Here is a 15,571-nt window from a genome sequence, read left to right on the forward strand (position 1 = left end):
ACAGTGTCTGCATAGGTTTCTCTGTCTGACATCAATCTGCTTTCAAGACACTGGACACCTAGGTTCTGTGTTAGCAAAGTCATACTTGGCGGAAATTCTTACAATGCTAGGGCAGACACAGCATTTTAAAGATGGCATATGGAAGTGTAGGAATTATTATGGCCAAATTAGTCTCAGTGTGTGTTTTTTCTCCTCACTGAGGTCTTATATTTGTTAGAAATGTAATTCTGATTTTATTTTGCACCATACTGATTCCCCACTGATAATGTTAAATATATATCATGGCTTTAAGTAGATAGGAATGCATTTTAGGCTTGTGAGACTGTGAGCATGTCCTTCAAATGCATCTGCCATAGGGATATTGAAGTAGTTAGCAATCCTGGTGTACTGGGTTTGAAATTGCACTGTTAACCCATCAACAGGGAAGTGGCAGCTCTCAGACGTCATTTTTGAGACTGAAAAAAATATTGTGGTTGCATTCAATTCCATAGTTAGTTTTCAGCAGAGCAAGATATAGCTTGATTGCTACAATGCTCCTTTTAACCATGTTTCTGTATATTAAGAGGTTTAAATTGATTGTCACAATGCTTGTGAAAATCTCCAGGTTTCCTGAAAGATTTAGAAAACCATTAATTGCTGATGTATTGCAGAACTATGCTATGCAGAAAGTGTGTATTTGTTTGACCAGTTGTTTCTTCAGCTATGCAGTAGTTGCACATTTGTGGCTCTTCAGTTGCAGCGATCTATCATTATCAATGCTGCAAAGGGAGCAGAGGGCAATATATACAGCAGTACTATCTGGTTATGCTTTTTTGATCAGGAACAGTAATGAGCTGTAGCAAAACAGGCCTTGTGACTTTGCAGAGAACTAATTCAAAGGACATGACACAGAAAATTTCCATAAAAGAATTAGTATTGCCTTTGCCATGGCAAGTTAGAATGCCATTGCATAACATGTATAGTATGTTGTTCTAGCTGAAATAAAAATCAGCCAGTGACAAGGCTACAGACTAGCAATCACATTCCAGATAAATGCTGCTGAATCATGTATGTGGTTCATAAGCAATTGGAAAAGCATAGCGTAAGCAAATCGGTGAAAGATAAAATAATTTCCTGGAAAGAAAAGCACAGGTACTTTGTGAATAGAGTGAGATCAGCCAGAGTCAGCTTCCTTGAGCTCTGCTGATCATTCTCCAGAAACTAAAACAAACAATTGAGTAGCTTTTCTTCTATATGGCAGTGTCATAGAGCAAAGGCAACAAATGCCGTTCTCCAGACAGGAACAGCAGTGCTAGAAACATGAAGAGAAGCCGGAACCACTTTGTGAGCCTTGGCCTGCCTAAAAGACTAGAGGAGCTGCTGTACACCTTTTCAGAATTTTTCAGAATTTCAGAATTTTTAAGAAAAGGATAATTGTCTCTTGGAATTTCTAAATCACAAGTCAGTTTGATTTTTTTCTAAAATGTGAAGAATGCTTGAAGTTATCTCTGATTTATATTAACTAGTCTTTATTCCAACTGATTCTCAAATAGTTACTTTTTGATATATTTCTCATTTTTTCATGAGATGCAGATGCCATAAAGTCAAAAGAGCTTCATTAAGAATAATTTATGGATGTATTTTCAACGATAACAGTTCTTCATCTTGCGTACAGTTGTTAATTATAAGAGTCACAGTTGATTTTGCCTGTCTTCCAATTCCGTTTTTCCCAGATGAAATAATCATGCAAAAGCCAGAGCTCACCAGTCCATCAATCTGTCATGCTCCTGGTGGGGAATACTTTGTAGAAGGAGAGACATGGAACATTGATTCCTGCACACAATGTACGTGCCACAGTGGACGTGTCCTGTGTGAGACTGAAGTCTGTCCACCTCTTCTTTGTCAAAACCCCACGCGCACACAGGACTCCTGCTGCCCACAGTGCCCAGGTATGCAGGCTTTCATCAGAGCCTTTCCTTGACCCGAGGATGTCTGATGTTTCAATGTGAGAATGCTTCTGTGTGTGCAGATGGTTGTTGTGGTGCCTTTGTTCTTCAGCAGCTTGGAGCAACAGCCTGCAGTCCTCTAATTCAAATGCAAAACTTGACTGTGTGCAAGAGAGATCTTATGTGTAAAGGGGAGCTGTGGCCCTGAACTTTGAAAATCTTTGGAGGCAATCTTATAATGTAGGGGTTGTGTGAGAACCAGAATCCTTGAAAGGTTTATGAAATATGCACTTGTTTATGGAGACATGCAGGATTAGAGAAACTTTGACGTAGACATATGTTACGGCCCAAGCAGCTGAGATAGAACTCAGTGCCCTTGAGAATGTGGAGGACTGGGATGAAATGAGAGAAGTGCCAGAAGAAAGTGAAGAAGAAATGGATTATCCCAGCAACCTCCCAGAAAAGTATTACAGATAGTATGAACCGTTATCTCTCTCCAACCACTCGACGCATGCATATCTCAGAGTTAGACATTGGTAAATTTAGACTGTAAATTACTTGTATTCACTTTTCTATTTGTTCTGAAAACTTGTAAACCCGCCTAGATATGTACCCTTATAACCTGTTGTAGAGCCTTTGTTCTGGGCTCTTCAGATGTCTCTCCAAACTCTCCTATCCCCTATGTAACCCCAAATAAAGCTGAAGAGACCTCATCTCGTCCCCTCGCCTGAGTCGACTTCCAGAAGCCCAAATTCATCTCCTGTGTTGCTCAAAACAGCCCTTCTCCCCACTGAATGAACTTTCCTGTGGCATTTAAAGCACTTCTGGTTATGACTTCAGAAGTAGCCGCCGCAGACAGGCTTTTTTTTTCTTTCTTCATGCCTTGGTTTCTATGAACCTTTTCATTACTATCTTGTCTATTTGGGATTTGGTCTCAAAAATACTTCTGTTTGCTTTTACCTCCACGTGGTATTATTCTGAGTGTGATTGAAGGCAGCTGAGTAATATCAAAGCATTCCAGCCTGGCAGGTGTGCCAGACTCCTCCTAGACTGCCTCACAGTGTCAAGAAGATAACAGGATTTGCTTTCCCCCAAGGAAAGATATTAAATGATAAATGAACATAAATTCCTGTTTTACATAGAAAATGGGGGAGTTTATTGCAGTGGAAATTTAGTACAAACCTGTGAATTGCATATGAACTCACTGAGAAAATACGGCTTTATTAAAACCAAAATTTAAAATTTTATTATAGGAAAAAATAGAAGTTAGGTTTTGCCATTAGTTTTTGCTACAGGGTGTTTGTTTGGGTTTGGGGGCGGGGTTGGTTCTGACAAAATATTTTCAGTAAACAAGGTAGCCAGTTCTCCTCACTTACACTTTTCTCATTATTAATAATGAACGTTTGCTTCAAAATACTGTTTTGGAGGAGCTGATCTTTCCTCACTGGCTATATAATAAGCTTAGTCTCATAGCTTAATGCAGTTAGATTCAAAAGATTGAAAACCTGATCTAAATGCTGTTATGAATCCTTTCTATTCTGCTCTTTTTCTTATACTTTCTCTGCACATACAGTCCTGTTTCTTGATCTATAATGTCTGTTAAGATACAGCTTCATTGCAGGAATATGTATCCCCATGGGCAGGCATGAGAATTAAAGCAAGCCACTGGCATCAGACTGAAGCACGATCAAGTTCCATTTGTTTCTCAACAGCTTATAATTAGCTCATCAAAGTCCACTAGTGAAGGTGACAGCAGCATGATAGCTTTTCACTTTGCATCATTCGAAGACTTCGGCTGATGTGGTAGAAGCTGAGATTCAGGTTTTAGATTTAAAATTTAATCTCTCTTGTTTGAGATGAATTCCTATATACCACGCAATTCAGAGCATTCAGAGTCACCTTCTGAGGGGCTGCTTCTGATGGTGATTGTTTTTCACTTTGATGTCCTTTTTCCAAGTTTTTTTTCTTTTTCTTGCTTTCTCTTTCTTTCTTTTATCTTTTTTGAGTAAATTCAATAAAGCTCTAAATAAGCATTATGTTAGAGCATATCATGAGGTCTTCATCCCATGTAAGAACTGAAGAAGCCTGAGGCTCTATCCTTGTAGTTCTTCTGAAGTAGTGAGCCAATGTGTAACAATTCCATTGTGTTCTTCAAGAGTGAACCCTCTGTTTAGGACCTATGACAGAAGTGAGCTACTGTTAGTTAAATAACATAATCTGTTTATATTTACAGATGAGACTCTTCAGCCCTCCCCATCAAGCAATGAGAGCATGCCCAGTTATTGCAAAAATGATGAAGGAGATATTTTTCTGACAGCTGAGTCCTGGAAGCCCAATGTGTGCACTAGCTGCATTTGCATGGATGGTGTGATTAGATGCTACTCTGAGTCTTGCCCACCAGTATCCTGTGAGAGACCTGTTTTGAGAAAGGGGCAGTGTTGTCCTTACTGTATTGGTGAGTGCATAAAAATTGTTGTTAAACTTGCTGTTCCCTTCTTGGAAATAAGACAGAAGTTTTCTTTCCAAACTGAAATGCTTTCCCTGGTTTGGTGAGATGCAGTCTATGCCATCAGTCGAATTGGAGAATGAAATCTGCATAGGGAACTTTGAGGATCACGGTTTGTGGGTTTTTAGATAGAAGCACATAGAGATAAACATGTAATTTGCCTACAAACTGCAGAGGACACCCTCCTGGAATCTTGGCAAGACACCTTATTAGATGAAGACATTACAAAAGAAATATTTTATTTATGGGGAGATCTGCCAGGTAACATATATGTTATGTCAAGATTTATGTGATAATATGAGCAAAATATTAATTATGACCACAGAAGATGAGCTGAAACATTCTAAAATTTCACAGAAGGGAGAACTGTTAAAAAGGCAACTAAATTAAAATTCAGGAAAAAATGGAATTTCATTAATGATAATATCTTTGCCAAAAAAATTGGGATTTTTTTCTTAATACTGAAAATACATGAAGAATTAGGGCCATGCACTGTTCTTGAATTTGGAGCTGAAGTAATTGGTGGATGCTGTAGACAGTGAAAATTGCCAGGCATTTTAAAAGTAGCAAAATTTGAGATTACTGATCACTTTTTCCATTTTATGTTGAATAGGAGTTTTTATGTATGGAAGACTTTTTTGTGAGTTCACAGTAAGTATAAAGGCTGCAGAATGGAAGCTGCTGATAGAGAAAAATATTATAATGTACTTACTGAATTTAAGTCTTTGTAGCATTGTTGGAAAGCATTCAGAGCTTACTTACCTTCATTTGCAAAAGTAGTAGGGGGAGATAGAGTAGAAAAGAACAGTAAAAAGGAGGATAATAAAATTGGTGGGCTTTAAATATTTAATTGAACATGTGAGTCAACTTGCCCATCTATAAACAAAGCAGTTCTTCATCAGAAAGATGTCAGAAAGATTTTGACGTATGTTCAGATATTGATACACCCCCTGAAATCTTTAAATCATTGCAGGTAGAGTAGCTTTAGCAATAGGTGATAGAGTTTTATATGATGCACAAGGAATTCCATGAAAGAATGCATGGAAAAGTTACAAAGTATCCAAGCTTTATTTGCCTTTGAAACCCTACTTGGATTCCTGATGGGGATATTGGGGAAAAGTACGATGTTATCCTATTGCTGTTTCTTCTCATGGTTTGCATACAAAATGGAGAGAATTTGAAGTTTCTTGGACAACTGTCTTTCTGCAGGCTTTTTTTCCAGCGACTTTGAGCCATAAAATAGTTTTAATCCAGAAAACATTTTAACATTAAAAAAAAATGCAGAGTGTATGAGAATTTGGGCAATCAAACCAGTAGAGTCAGAACGGGAATCGTAGTACTGTACTGGCAAATTCTATGGATGAAGAGGGGATGCACCACAGGGCACACAATAAGCTACAAAATGAAACCTCTAAACTTTTTGCCTTACATCTTGCATATCAGGTTTGCAAATATATACACACAGCACACAGATATGGCTTTAATTAATTTACTTTGAATCCTATACAGTTGTATAATATTGCAAATATTTTAATGTGTGAGCTGTGAAACTTAATGATATTCTTTTTAGTAACAACTGCTCAGCAATACAAAATACAGAAGCCAGATTTTAATTAACACTCAGATACAAAGATTTTTCAATGATGCTACATTTTATTAATCCACGTTGTCCTGTGTAGTCAGAATCCTTAGTGGTTTAAATAACTGAAATTCATGGAAACTTAACTTATTTTATGGTTTCTATGAACTACATATACTCTTGCATGTAAGAGGAATCAGTCACGCACTCAGTTTTTGTCTTTCTGGTTCTTACTGGCTTACTCTTAATTTTTGAGAACTGTGAAGCACATCTTTGTACAGAGTCTATTTTCATGTAATACTTGATAAAATGTTTAGAATCATAGAATCATTTAGGTTGGAAAAGGCCTCTAAGATCAACGAGTCCAACTGCTAACCCTGCACTGCCAAGTCCCCCCGTCGATCATGTCCCTAAATGCCCTGTCTACACTTCTTTTAACTACCTCTAGGGATGGTGATTCTATCACTTCCTCGGGCACAGGCAAACTGTGGAAACAGGCCTTCTTCATTTATTGGAATTTCAAAAATTATGCATGGTTTTACCACTGCATTATTTTATTCTGCTTCTTTCTGGATCTAGTTTGTATAGATTCAAATTCAAAATTTTATAATCTTGGATGCTTTGTTTGAATGTTCAAATTCATCCTGTGTGTTCAACATTCATCTTTCTCATGCAAAGAAAGATTAATTTGGAAAGATAACCTTCTAGTTTAGAGGGGATAAAGGGATATCTATTTGATTAGAGAGAGGGTAACTCTTCTGCAGAAAACAGAGTGATGACTGTTTCTTTACCGGATGAGACTGATTTTCTTGTGCAGTTAGAAGAAATTTGAGAGGAGAGGGTAGAGCTAGACACAATATTCTGAACTGTGGTTTTGGTATGTGATTTCCTACTGCAAGTCTTTCTTGTTTGCACTATCCTTGAGCACCTGTTGGGGGCGTGGCTTTCACCTTCATCCTTGTTTATACTTGCATAGAGATGGGCACCAGAACAGGAGACACCCACAGGGTAATACTTCATTAGGACTTAAAAGTTTCCTCTTGAGGTTCTAAGGTACAACACTGTAATTGTGAATTTATCCTTGTTCATTCTTCAAAAAATATTTACTGTATTAAATTGTGATTTGTTGTTCACTAATTTGGAATGTTATTCATGTGTTTAATGTGCAAGCTCCTGTCATCAGCAGGTTTCATCACAATAATTTTTGCCTCTAAGAAAGAAAGGAAGCAGGAAGCTAAGATGAAAATGAGGCCCTGCTTACCTTTTGGAGTTTCTGCTGCGTGGTTTTATTTTCATTATCCTTAAAGTGCTCCAGCAGCAGAAAACATCCTAAGCTAAGCAATTAATTACTGCCTTCTCAGTGAAATAGAAGGTTTACTGCAGATCACCTAAAAGGCTTGCATAGGATACAACATTAAAAAGTGGTGTGTTGAATGCATAGGCAGAAAAATCACACCAATTTCCAATTTATATAATATTAACCATGAAAAAATGTACCGAGTTTTGTTATTGCTCTTTTCCTGGGGTTTTCCATTGGTGCAGTTGCAGGGAATTATCATATCCCCTTCAAATTTGTTTTATCATTAACAGTCTAAGCACTTCTGGTTATTTCACCTGAGAGTTGCTTCATTCTTCTTGGTGCCCTGCCTAATCTGCTTTTTTTCAGTACTCTAGAAAGAGTTCATCATTCTTGAGCTTTGGTAGTTAGAAATGTAGTTAGTTAGGGGTTTGGGGTTTTTTTAGTTTAATGGGATTTACTAGGAAATGAGGCAGATGAGTAGTTGGCAGTCTCAAACAGTCTAACAGAATGAACTTATCTTAATTTTCACAGCACTTTTGATATCATCTTTTCATGTCCCAATCAACCATCCTCTGGTCTCTTGCATTAAGAAAATGAGGAGAAGTAGCCCAGACTAATTACATACTTCATAAAGAAGCAGAAATGGCTTTTTCTTACAAAGATTTTCTGGAAGACGAAGAGAGGATCTTTAAATTACAGCTGGGATTTCTTTGTGGCAATTGTTTCACTTTTGTGCTTAGGAAAGAAATCTGATTTGTGTGTAATTGGCTGTTACTGCATGATCATCCCACTGTTTTCCTTCCACAGAAGATACAGTTCCAAAGAAAGTGGTGTGCCACTTCAGTGGGGAAACATACGCAGATGAGGAACGCTGGGACATCGACAGCTGCACACACTGCTACTGCCTGCAGGGTCAGACTCTCTGCTCCACTGTCAGCTGCCCACCTCTGCCATGTGCTGAGCCCATCAATGTGGAGGGAAGCTGCTGTCCCATGTGTCCAGGTAATGTCATATGACAACCCAGGTTTTTTAATTGGGTTTCAAATGTCAGTCCATGTTTGAACAGTATCACAAAGATAACAGATTTTTGGACCTCTTAATAGATAGGCACATTGTGCAAAAACATTGTTTCAATTTCACTTATTCTGAGAAATATGAACTGAAAAATTACTTGCTTGCCCCTCTTCTGTCCTTTCACAAGGCTACGGAGATACGTTAATGAAGTGGGAAAATTAATATCCTTACATCTCAGCAGATTATGTCACAGTGATTAACATTTCTGTCTTTTCTGAGTCTCTTGGTTACTTGTCAAATATCACATTGCTTTAGTTATCACTTTAACTTTGCTTAAATGCAATATGAAATTTTCTTAGCTATGGGCACAAGAGACATATGAATTGCAACTGGTTTTTAATGTGAGTCCTGACATACTTCTGCAGAAGTTTGCTCATCTTATTCAGCCAGCTGGTAGCTACTTCTTACAGGACAACTGGGGAGATTCAGCAGTGCCCCCTCTTGCAACTCTCCTGCTTTGAAGATTACAAAAAAGAGGCAAAGAAACCAGTAGTGACTGTTTACATAGCAGCTGGAAAGACGTAGCCTTCCCTTTGTTGTTGGGGGTTTTTTCATTTAGTATCACAGAAGAGCAAGCCTGTAGTAAAGCATGTATTCTGAAATGGTATTTTCAAAAGCAAGTTTGTCCTCATCAGTCCTTTGTCCCATTCACATTACGATAATGACAACAGGCATGAATCCCATATACAGTATGGAATGAGTTTTCAAACAAAATCCCAGGCTAATGATAAAAATTCTGAAACAAAAAAAAGAATTTAAAGGACAAAGCACTGCAGATGGGCAAGTATGTTTTCTGAATTAAGAGCAGCACTGAGAAGTTAAGCAGCCTGTAACTTGTGAAACGCATTTATCTCATTTCGCAGAGATGTATGTACCTGAACCCACTAACATCCCCATTGAGAAGACAAATCATCGAGATGTTGAACTAGAAGTACCAAACTGGCCAACACCAAGTGAAAATGATATAATCCACATTCACAGAGGTCAGATCTGATACAGACTGGGATAATTTATGACTGTGGTTTTCATAAATCTACTTTTTCTATTCAGGTAGCATCTGTATGCTGCTTTGAAAAGGTGGTTATCTGAGAATATTCTTCAGTGCATAATTCTTACATGCATTTTGCTTTGAGTAAAGATGAGTCAGTTGATGAAATCATATTTATACATTTTGGTCTCATTATCATTCCATGTTCCGCATAAAAGAAACATCTGTGTTGGTATGATGGAGTTCTATACAATTAAGAATACAACAAAATGATGAATCAGAAGTGATTCTGCAGTGTCTTTTCTGATTCAAACACTAGAAAGCAGGCCATTGGAGTTGATAGACCTTCATTTGATCTATTTGACATTCTCCATGAATAGATAAACAAAGATGGAAAAACATGTACCACAGCTCAGCATATATCATAGCCAAATGTCAGACCTTAGACAAAAAAATCACCTCAGGTATAGTGACACAGCTAATAAAGTTGTCTAAGGATGTAAATGCATCTTATGTATAAAACTGCACTGTAATACTATTCCAGCATAGAGGAAACACTCTATGCCACAGTCTTTGTTAACCTTTTCTAATTGAAGGACAACCAAAACAATGTATTTATGTTAATCTGAGGATGTATTTTTTTTAATCTGCAGATGATCTCACAGCTTACTATTGTTGAGAGAAAGGATGCATGAAATGTAACTGCTTTACAAAGTTCTAAGCTGAAGCTTTTATAATTACAGCATTTTCACTTCTCAAGCATTTAGTAGCTGGCTTGAAACTATCCTGACTGGGGATTACAAATACACTACAAACTGTGGGAATTTTGTATATGTCATTGAAAGTTACCATTCTGTGCAATTACACACAAAACTTGCTACAGTCCAGTAGACCGCCAACAGTCTGTTTTCACCAGACTGAGCACTGCAAGTATTGCAATATGCTCTCAACAGATGAGAGTGAACACATTGTAATTTTCCTATCAGTTTTTAAAAGTAAAAAAAGAAAAAATTACTTTCATCCTAAGATGTCCAAGTTCTCCTTAGCCTGGAAACACAGTTTGATTTTTTTTACGAGCGTGAATTTGGTTGTGATCAGATCATGCAAACACAACTGAGTGAACAGGTTATTGTCAGACTTGGTTGTTACCGTGCTTTAGATTTCCTTCCATCGCCTCTCCTTTTGATAGCCTTTTCCTGACTAATATAGTCTCTCTAATAGATACTAGCTTTCGGTTGTTCTGATTTATGTAAATAAGGTGACATTGCAGGAGAGAAAGTCCAAATTCACGAGTGACAAGATGTATGACTGAGACTTTTATAATGACATTCTTCCTTATGGCCTAGGCCCATTTATAATTACTGACAAATGCTCCCACTTGCCCTGCAGACATGAACCATCTCCAGGGAGAATACCGAAGTGGCAGTGGGCCACACCCCAGTGAAGATGCATCCCTCAGCTCTGTTGCCTTGGTGACAATCCCAATCATGATAGCGCTGTTACTGATCATCGTCCTCCTGCTCATCAACCAGAAAAAGCAATGGATTCCAGTGTCCTGCTACAAAGCTCCAACAAAGGTGCTGTGTCTATTTCCAGGCTTTCCCATTTTTAGGAAACCAAGAACAAAACATTGTGGAAAATGCTAAGCAATAAAGAGGCTGCTAAAAGTCTGGGAAAAAAGCTGCTGCACGTCTGGGGCAACACAAAGGTTAAGCCTTTGTGTGCTGCTAAATTAGCAGAGAACAGTTTAACCAGCCCAGCTGGCATATAAGAATACCAGAGCTCCATTCAGAAGATGAAAAATGGTGATTCTGAAGAGAGGATTGGTCTGTTACTAGTCTGGTATAAGCCAACTTTAGCAAAAGTCCAAACTCTTTCATTGCCAGTTTGATTTTGATTTGTGCTTATGGACTTGAACCAAAAGGACTTTTTAAATTGTGTGTGGAATACAAAAACTGTATTATTTACCCAATATTTCCTTTCTGTTTTAACAGCCTTCTTGCCTAAACAATCAACTGGTATATGTGGACTGCAAGAAAGGTACCATGGTCCAGGTGGACAGTTCTCAGAGGATGCTAAGAATTGCAGACCCAGATTCAAGATACAGTGGATTTTACAGCATGCAGAAACAGAACAACCTACAGGCAGATAATTTCTATCAAACAGTTTGAAGAATTGCACCCTTACCAAGGATTTAAGAGAGAGAGAGAGAGAAAGAGAGACAGTCTGCTATTAAAATAAAACTAGAATTGTGCACTTGCTTAGTGGATTGTATTGGATTTGTGACTACATGTACAGCTCTAAGACCTTTCTGGGATGAGCTCTGACTCCTGCAATGTGCCAGAAAAAGCATTCCCACTTTTCCTTGAGATAACTGACCAAGTGTTTTCTTAGAACCAAAGTTTTAAAACTTGTTAAGATGTATTTGCTTGTAACATAGCTATAGAGGTTTTTTGGGAGGGGGAATCAGGGGCTAGGGGTAGGCAATGAGGTAAAAGAAAGCTTCGGAGAAGAAAAGCTGGTCATGCTTGGCTGGAGAAGAAAATATACTGCCGAGCAGCAGGATAGTGGTTTTCCTTGTTGCTCTGAAATTGCATCTGTTGCAGCAAAAGCCTAACCCCAGGTGAAAAAAAAATATGAAAAGGTCTGATTTTTTTTCCAGCTGTTGCTACAGTAATATACTCCTAGAACAGAATTTGTCACATCACAGGTGTGGTGTAGCTGCAAATATTTTTCTATATGATGAGAAGCTGCAGTAGTTAATGAAATAGCAAGGAAAAGATTATAGCAGAAAATAAAGGGTGGGTTTATTAAGGATGTATAAAATTATACCTTGTGCTGCTTTTTGGGTTTTTTTTTTGTTTTCTTCAAAGCTGATTGGCTAGATTAGCCAGACTTCAGCAGAGTTAGCAAATGACTGAGGCCTAAGTAATTCCTGATATGAGCACTGGATCTTTTGACAGCAGTATTGAAGGGAGGAAGGAAGGAAGGAAAGAAGGAAGGAAGGAAAAGTCAAGAACACCATGCAGTTCCAGGGGCTTTTGTTTGTTTGTTTTGTCTGTTGTGGTTTTGTTTTGTTATTTTATATCAATCTCTGGTTGTTCATACAGGAGAAGGAAAAATATTTTTGTTGGACAAAGCTCTTGCGTACAAGAGAGTAAAAAAGAGACTGTTTTAAGGTTGTTTTTTTTCCTGTTGATGTTCTTATTTACTGGTATGCAGATTTAGAAACTACTTCCATGCTAGGAAGCTGCTTAATTTTAATTGTATATTACTCAAGCACCTTTTTTGAAGCTCAGAAAAAAAGGAGATCATGCTTCTTTAAACTTTAGCATTATAGGAATATTTATGTAAATATAATTATGCTAAAAACAACAAAAAGTATTTGTATGTTTGTGTATATATATGTATATACAAATGCATGTAGGTATACATATGTATATATACGTGCATGTGTATATACACTATACATATATATACTGTATATATAAAATATTATGTATACAGTATATATTTTTTCTATTTTTTTTCTTGTTGAATGTATTTTTATCTGAGAGAGATTTTACCCAGAGAAGAAACAGATAACAGGCATTCCATATCAATGCTTAATCGCTTGTGAGTTTAGGAAAGACAAGAAAAGAGCATCTCATTCTACCTACAGTTTGATTTGATTTGGTCTGATCTGATTTGATTTGATTTGAAAGTGTTTGTGTGTGTGTGCGTGTGTGTGTATGCACTCTTGTGTTGGCGTGTGTTCAGTTCGTGCACGATTATAGCAGTAAGCGTTGCTCTTGCTACTTGCTACATTTCAGGGTGTTTCTTATTTTTCTTTTCCTGCTTAGCCTTAAAAAGGCTTTTTAATGAATGCATTGGCTAGAGACACTGATGACAATATACATGCAGCACTAATCAATTCCATAAAATAACACAATCAGCTCCTGGATTTTGGTTGGGTTTTCTTTTTCTTTCTTTTTTTTTTTTCAAACAATTGTTTGAAACAACTACTGGAATATTGTCCGCATTAAGCTGGAAGTTTGTTGTAGCTTGCCTCATTTATAACTCTGACTGTATTATACAATGTTAACTTTCCGAACAGGTCTTGGCACTTTTATACTAATTACCCATTTGTGCATTGCCTTTTTTCTTTTACAAATGCTTGTCATAAGAGACACAGATACCCAGTATGCTTAATGTGAAAAGAAAATGTATTTTTTGTAAAGGAACTCTCAAGTATTGTTGTAAATACTTGGTCAGAGATTGCTGAACTTTAAAACTGAAAAAAAAAAAACTAATTTATTATTATAATGACCTAATTTATTAATCTGAAGATTAACAATTTTTTTGTTTTAGAATATCAAAAAGGTGTTCTAGCTGTTTGCATCAAAGAAAAAAATAGGTGTATCATTAAGGGTCAACATTTTTTCTGCTTATATAACTTCAGTTTCCAACCACCAATAAGAAAAAATGTCGTCTCCCCAGTGTTTTGTACTCAATCTGATATTGAAACAGAGATGTTTCTGTCCAGCAACTACAGAGATTTTGTCAAGACAAAACATCCATTCCTTGCATAAGAGTAAGCAGTCTTTATCCAGAAATTGTAAATGCTTGCTTTTGTTTTACAATCAAGGCCATATTCTGAAAATATTAGCAGGATATAGGACATGGTGTAAAATGTTTTTATTATTATTATTTTATTATTATTATTTTAAAGATATGATTTATCCTATGTGCTGTATCCATTACACTCTTTTACTTTGGTTCCTGTTGTGCTCTTGTAAGAGAAATGCAGATATAATTTTCTGAAAAATAGATGCATATGTGGCACTCGGAGTGCACTTCGGTTCAGCAGATTGCTTGTTTACTTTTTTAACTGTAAGGCGGTTTCTTGTAATTTGGCTCTTGGCAGCACAATAAAAAAATTTTAAACCTATTGATGTGTCTTTTCTTAAATGTTCCTATTTATTACTTCTGTACACTGGTCCTTGAGACATTAGTTTAGAGCTTGATATTATGGTGAGTAGGAATTTGTATTATTGTCATGCTGACCTGAGATCGGAATAGTTCAGAATGCACTGTGGGTAAAGAAGTGTTTGCAGTTACAGAAAGTTCTGCATATTACACTAAAGAATCTTCACTTTAGACAGCTTTGTGGAATTCCAACTAGTTCCAGCATTCAGTAAAGATGAATCAATTGCAAAGCTATATCTTTGCCGTGCCGTGGAGTTTATGCTGTCCAGTCGTATATGTCAGAAAGCCATGATTAATCATACAGCACTCTAATGCCAGGTCCTACAAAAAGTGTGTGGAATCAGAGTTTGCATTTCATGGACTTCCTGAACCACAAATCATCTATTTATCTAATTATCTATAATGTGGGGGTTTTTTTTCTTCTAGTAATTTGTCAGTTAATGGACTCTATGTCCAAGTTCTGGTATATAAGATCCTGTGGCAAGGCAGTTTTCAGCTTAACTACTTGCTCTGTGAAAAACTGCCTCCTTTCTTTGAACCTACTCTTCTAATGGTTTAATTTAATATCCCTGATACTGCATTCAAAGCAGCAGTAGATCAGTGTGTATATGCCACCCATCAATTTAGAGACCTGTATCTTATTTCCATTTCTTCTTAAAAAGCCTAAAATATGATTCTTTGGCATCAGCTCCAGACCTTATGGCCAAACTTGCCATTTTTTGTACTTCCCATTCATGTACTTCCATGTACATCCTTTAAAGATGAAGGGTAAGAGGAGTGAAAATGTCCACATTGTTCAAATGTGGTACTCCCTGGATCTAGCATGGTGTTCACTGTTTGGATTGCTGCTGACCACTGAGTCAGCGTTCTTGCAGAGCTAGCTGGAATAATACAAAATGCCCAGTAATTACTGCAAAGTCTATAATTTAAATAGGATAGATCAGTATTTATGTACTGATGGATGATTTATTTATGGACCCTTTACATTTCTATATGCTGAATTTCCTCTCCCTTGCTAGTTACCTGTTCAGCGTTATTGCTCCTTCCCAAGACTAAGGCTATGGCAGACTCACATCTTCTAGAAGAGCATCTTCAAACTCTGGAAGGATTTTAGGGTTTCCTCAGAATGAAACAGAAAACATCATTGCACCAATATATAAAACAATGGTGCATCTAAATTTGAACACTCCAAAGTAGTCCCAGCCTCCTCTGCCTTACAATGTCTGAAAGG

General features: G+C 37.2%; 1 protein-coding gene across 4 annotated transcripts in view; it reads left to right on the forward strand.

The window, feature by feature from the left end:
- Positions 1-14,300, forward strand: part of CRIM1 (cysteine rich transmembrane BMP regulator 1) — a 173,826-nt gene extending 159,526 nt beyond the window's left edge. For 3 of the 4 annotated variants that reach the window (XM_085055219.1, XM_085055222.1, XM_085055221.1), the window contains exons 12-17: positions 1,713-1,928; positions 4,159-4,380; positions 8,118-8,312; positions 9,248-9,367; positions 10,762-10,949; positions 11,367-14,300. In XM_085055219.1, the coding sequence (XP_084911345.1) occupies positions 1,713-1,928; positions 4,159-4,380; positions 8,118-8,312; positions 9,248-9,367; positions 10,762-10,949; positions 11,367-11,543 (1,118 nt within the window). In that variant the 3' untranslated portion in view covers positions 11,544-14,300. The remainder of the gene's footprint in view (positions 1-1,712; positions 1,929-4,158; positions 4,381-8,117; positions 8,313-9,247; positions 9,368-10,761; positions 10,950-11,366) is intronic. The other variant, XM_085055220.1, reaches the window with a different exon arrangement.
- The last annotated feature ends 1,271 nt before the right edge of the window (positions 14,301-15,571 follow it).

This window comes from Lichenostomus cassidix, chromosome 3 (assembly GCF_008360975.1).
Source record: "Lichenostomus cassidix isolate B80296 chromosome 3, HeHo_3.0, whole genome shotgun sequence".
NCBI lineage: Eukaryota > Metazoa > Chordata > Aves > Passeriformes > Meliphagidae > Lichenostomus > Lichenostomus cassidix.